Below are 4,432 nucleotides of genomic sequence, written 5' to 3'. Positions count from 1 at the left end.
TAATACATTTTAAGAAAACAAATTTATTCGTCGTCAAAAAAATTGTAGTTGATACGAACTGTCAAACTTTATTCCCGTTCCACATTATCCACCCTCGCAACGAATAAAATCATCCCGTGTACTTAAAATTAAAAATATCATTGTTGTTTTAGATCATTCGTGACGAATTTAAAGCTCTCTTGTGAAATGTCAAAATCGACGAATATTCGTTCATTCGTTAGCCGTTCTTCGTCCTCATGTGAATAGTGCTCTAGTCCATATCAGGAGGTCAATGGATTAAAACACACATTTATGATCACCCACATGCGAACACATCCACAAAATCTCGCAACGCCACCAGCCATTTCATAACGAAAACACTTATGTCATTTTCATTTTATCTTAATACGTTGAGATTGAGAAAAAAAGGCAAAAAGCAAAGGCAAAAGAAATCAATAGTTCTGTGTCATAAAGAGAAAATTTTTCCGTGTTATCCCAGGACGAACATTTTTACAGAAATATAATAATCATTTCTCAAATAATCCATTAACCATGGCGGACAATGAACAAAAAGCTATGCAGCTAATGGCTGAAGCTGAAAAGAAACTAACCCAACAAAAGGGTTTTCTCGGATCGTTGTTTGGGTAAGTACCATCTTAGCCTACCCCCACCCTTTGGTGAACTTTTTCTCTTGCATGTAATTTTATATTATATTTATGATGATAATGAAAAATGAATGTCCCACCTAGTAGTGGATCCAATAAGGTTGAGGATGCAATTGAATGCTATCAACGTGCTGGAAACATGTTTAAAATGGCCAAAAATTGGTCAAAGGCCGGACAGGCCTTCTGTGAGGCTGCTACTTTACATTCACGAGCTGGAAGTCGTCATGACGCTGGTACGATGTACGTTGACGCATCCAACTGTTACAAAAAGGTAAGATTCAATTTCCCCCTTATGATCATCAATAAAGATGAAGTAATTTTGCTATAATCAATTCCAAAGTCCGACGTAGAAGAAGCTGTTTCGTGTCTTTTGAAAGCCATAGATATCTACACCGATATGGGACGATTCACTATGGCAGCTAAACATCATCAAAGCATTGCCGAGATGTACGAATCAGATCCTAATACTTTGGTAAGAAAAAAATTGCAAAGAAAAAGGTCTTAAACAAAATTGTGAAATTAAATGCGTCTTTCAAATAATTAGGCAAAAGCAATTCAACATTACGAACAAGCCGCCGATTACTTCCGTGGTGAAGAATCTGTTAGTTCAGCTAACAAGTGCATGTTGAAGGTCGCACAGTACGCCGCTCAATTGGAAGATTACGACAAAGCTATACAAATTTACGAACAGGTAAACAAATTTTATAACTTGCGACGTAGTTTTCGTTTTACTTTCTATAACATTTTGCTTGTACACATTGTAGGTAGCTACTTCATCCTTGGAGAGCTCTCTGTTGAAATATAGCGCTAAGGAATATTTCTTCAGGGCTGCGCTATGCCATCTTAGTGTGGACTTGTTAAATGCTCAACACGCAATTGAGAAGTACGCTCAACAATATCCAGCTTTCCAGGATTCACGAGAGTACAAACTTGTGAAGGTGATTATTTTAAGTTATTTAATAATCTTCGGTATTTGATATTAACTAACTCTATTCTTTTTTGGAAGATTTCAAACTTATATTAAATAGGTATTAATGTTAATCGGCCTTAATTGTCTACGTTTCTTTATTGACTTTAAAGTCCTTTCAAGGTTAAAACAATCGTACTTTTTAAGTCATTTTCTAGATAAATGGTCGTAAATTTCATATGTTTTCTACCATATTTCCAAAACTTTATTTTTAACTGACAATTCATAAAGGAAGAAAATTCTCGAGCGCTTAAGAAAGTCTATTATTTAACACATTGCCATTTATTTGTATTAATTTTTTTGTAGACTCTGTGCGAGCACTTAGAAGAACAAAATATCGAAGGATTCACTGACGCCGTCAAGGACTACGATAGCATTTCCAGGCTCGATCAATGGTATACAACTATATTGCTAAGAATCAAGAAAGCTGCCAACGATGATCCCGATCTTCGATAAATTATTATTTTTGTTCTATCCTTCATCTCTCTCCTCGTAAATAAGATTAATGCAAAAACTAATTAAATAAATACAAATAAAATACAAAACATTAAACATAATAACCAACATTATATGAACAAATGTTTTCTTTAATTCCGAAAACTAATTTTTAAATAATTAAAATGTTTAAACCAACTTTTTTTTATATATATAAACACAACCTTCGTATAATAACATAGAGATTAAAAAAGACAAATGAAATAGAAAATAAATAAAAAAAAGAATCGAAAGTACAGCAGAGTCTCAAAAAAATTATTCAACACAAAAAAAAAAAACATTTTCAATCAAAATTCAAAAATAAAATTTTAAATAAATATTATATCTATTATTGGATTTTTTAATTACTTGTCATGGTTAAAATATGTAATTAAGATGCATGTAAAATTTTTATTTGCTTATTTGCGAGTAGTCGTGTGCTTAAGTCTGTTTTTGAGTTAAGATAATAAGGATTTGATTAAAATTGATGGCTTTGAGATGAAAATAAAGTTGCTATTAAGAAACCTCCTCCATATAAAACATTAATCTTAATTTTCTTTTTTTTTTTGTATATGTTAAACTATTCCTTCGTTATTTGTTGATATATGTTTTTATTGATATGTTAAGCATAAATATAATTAAATAAATTGTTTCTCTATTCTCAAGACATGGGCATAGACACAGTAGCTATAAATATATTATTATTAAACCTAAATGGATTTATTATAATACATATTATTCTATATAATAAGCCCAAACAAAAACAAAAATATATTCCATAATTTTATTGTAATTTAAATTTGAAAAAAAAAATGTCTTAATAAAATGAAAATACATAATACATACATTATATATGTAAAATTACAAAAACAAATCGCAATTTTATTGATCAAAATTATTTAAACGTATATTATTATTGTATTCTTATATTTAAGAATCTATTTTCCAAATACATAATATAAAATTGATATAAAAATAACTAAAATAAATAAAATCAATTACACCGAAGATGAACATACACAAATGTAATCTATTGGAGGGACAAACTGAAGGTAACCAAATTTTAAAAAATATAATAAAAAGAAAAGCAAAACACAAATTATAATAAATCAATTTAGCAAAACTGTAACAATTAAGCTGAAATTATAGTTTAACATGTTAACTATTATTTTAAACTATTAAAAGTTGCAGACAAAAAAAAAAAAAAAAAAAACAAAAAGAAGAAATTTTAATGAAACTAATTATCCTTTTACGAATTTTAACAAAAATATAGTATATAATAAAAACAAAAAAATTAAAAATATATAAACACTCACTCAACTTCAGAACAGAAAATATCAATATACAGTTGCAAACAATGCAAAAATGCTATAAGTGCATTTAATGTAAATCCATTAGATATTGAATTCGAGTCAAATAAATATAAAAATAAAAACAAAGTTTTGTTTATTCATGGCGTTCAAATCAAAGCATGATTGAACTGAACACCACTGAAAGGTACATTTAAACGTATCAAGAACCATAATCGGGCTTATCACACGCTCCGTTGCAGGAAATTCGTTCTATAAAAAGGGCAACAAAAAAGGGTCATATCTTTGTTCCTAACAATTATATTTTATGGTTATTACCGATGACGTCTCGTTTTTTCGACGACTCTCGTTTTCTCTGTCTTTATGAAGGCACTAAGGAAATCCAAGCGATCTTCTTGGCGATCCTTCTGTGGCATGATAGAAGAAACTTCTGAAGCCTCTAGGTTAGGGAAAATTCTTTCAACTAATCCAGCTATGCCAAGATGCTTGAAAAATACAGACTGCTCCTAGACAAATTCAAGTAATGAATCGCTGAACTTACTATTGGACACTCACTTTCCTGGTAGTTCTCTTACCGAAACTTGCAACAGTTATAGACGTTCAAGTTCAAATACAACATATCCACAAGGTCTGATCACAAAGGATAAGCTACAATGGGCTCTCAACAGCTTCAAACCATTTAAAGCTGCAGGACCAGATGGAATAATACCAGCCGAATTACAAAAGACTTCTGATATAATTGCACCAATCCTTAAGGCAATTTTTACCAGCTTACTTTACCTGGTCCATGTTCCCTCGGCATGGAGAGAAGTTAAAGTTGTTTTTATACCTAAAGCAGGTAAATGCTCCCAAGTCAATCCTAAAGATCTACGACCTGTAAGTCTATCATCATTCCTTCTTAAGACCTTGGAAAGATTGATTGATATCCATTTAAGGGCACGTATCGATACAAGACTTCTGCCTTCGTCTCAACATGCCTATTGTAAAGGTAAATCGCTGGAAACAGCGTTACACACTTTAGTACGCACCATCGAATA

The 4,432-nt window shown here is 31.0% G+C and overlaps 1 protein-coding gene across 2 annotated transcripts; it reads left to right on the top strand.

Moving 5' to 3' along the window:
* Nucleotides 1–387: 387 nt before the first annotated feature.
* Nucleotides 388–3,524, top strand: LOC129941351 (alpha-soluble NSF attachment protein). 2 transcript variants are annotated; one of them, XM_056049957.1, is made up of 6 exons: nt 388–623; nt 732–915; nt 985–1,116; nt 1,189–1,335; nt 1,409–1,582; nt 1,918–3,524. In XM_056049957.1, exons 1-6 carry the CDS (start codon nt 532–534, stop codon nt 2,065–2,067), a joined length of 879 nt encoding a protein of 292 aa, XP_055905932.1. In that variant the 5' UTR covers nt 388–531; the 3' UTR covers nt 2,068–3,524. The 2 variants fall into 2 exon arrangements, with proteins under 2 accessions (XP_055905932.1, XP_055905931.1); XM_056049956.1 differs by having other exon boundaries at nt 389–623; nt 729–915.
* The last annotated feature ends 908 nt before the right edge of the window (nt 3,525–4,432 follow it).

The sequence above is a fragment of the Eupeodes corollae genome, chromosome 1, assembly GCF_945859685.1.
Source record: "Eupeodes corollae chromosome 1, idEupCoro1.1, whole genome shotgun sequence".
Taxonomy (NCBI): Eukaryota; Metazoa; Arthropoda; class Insecta; order Diptera; family Syrphidae; genus Eupeodes; species Eupeodes corollae.
The sequence above is the reverse complement of the archived record's forward strand: the minus strand, read 5'-3'. Positions and strand labels throughout refer to the sequence as shown.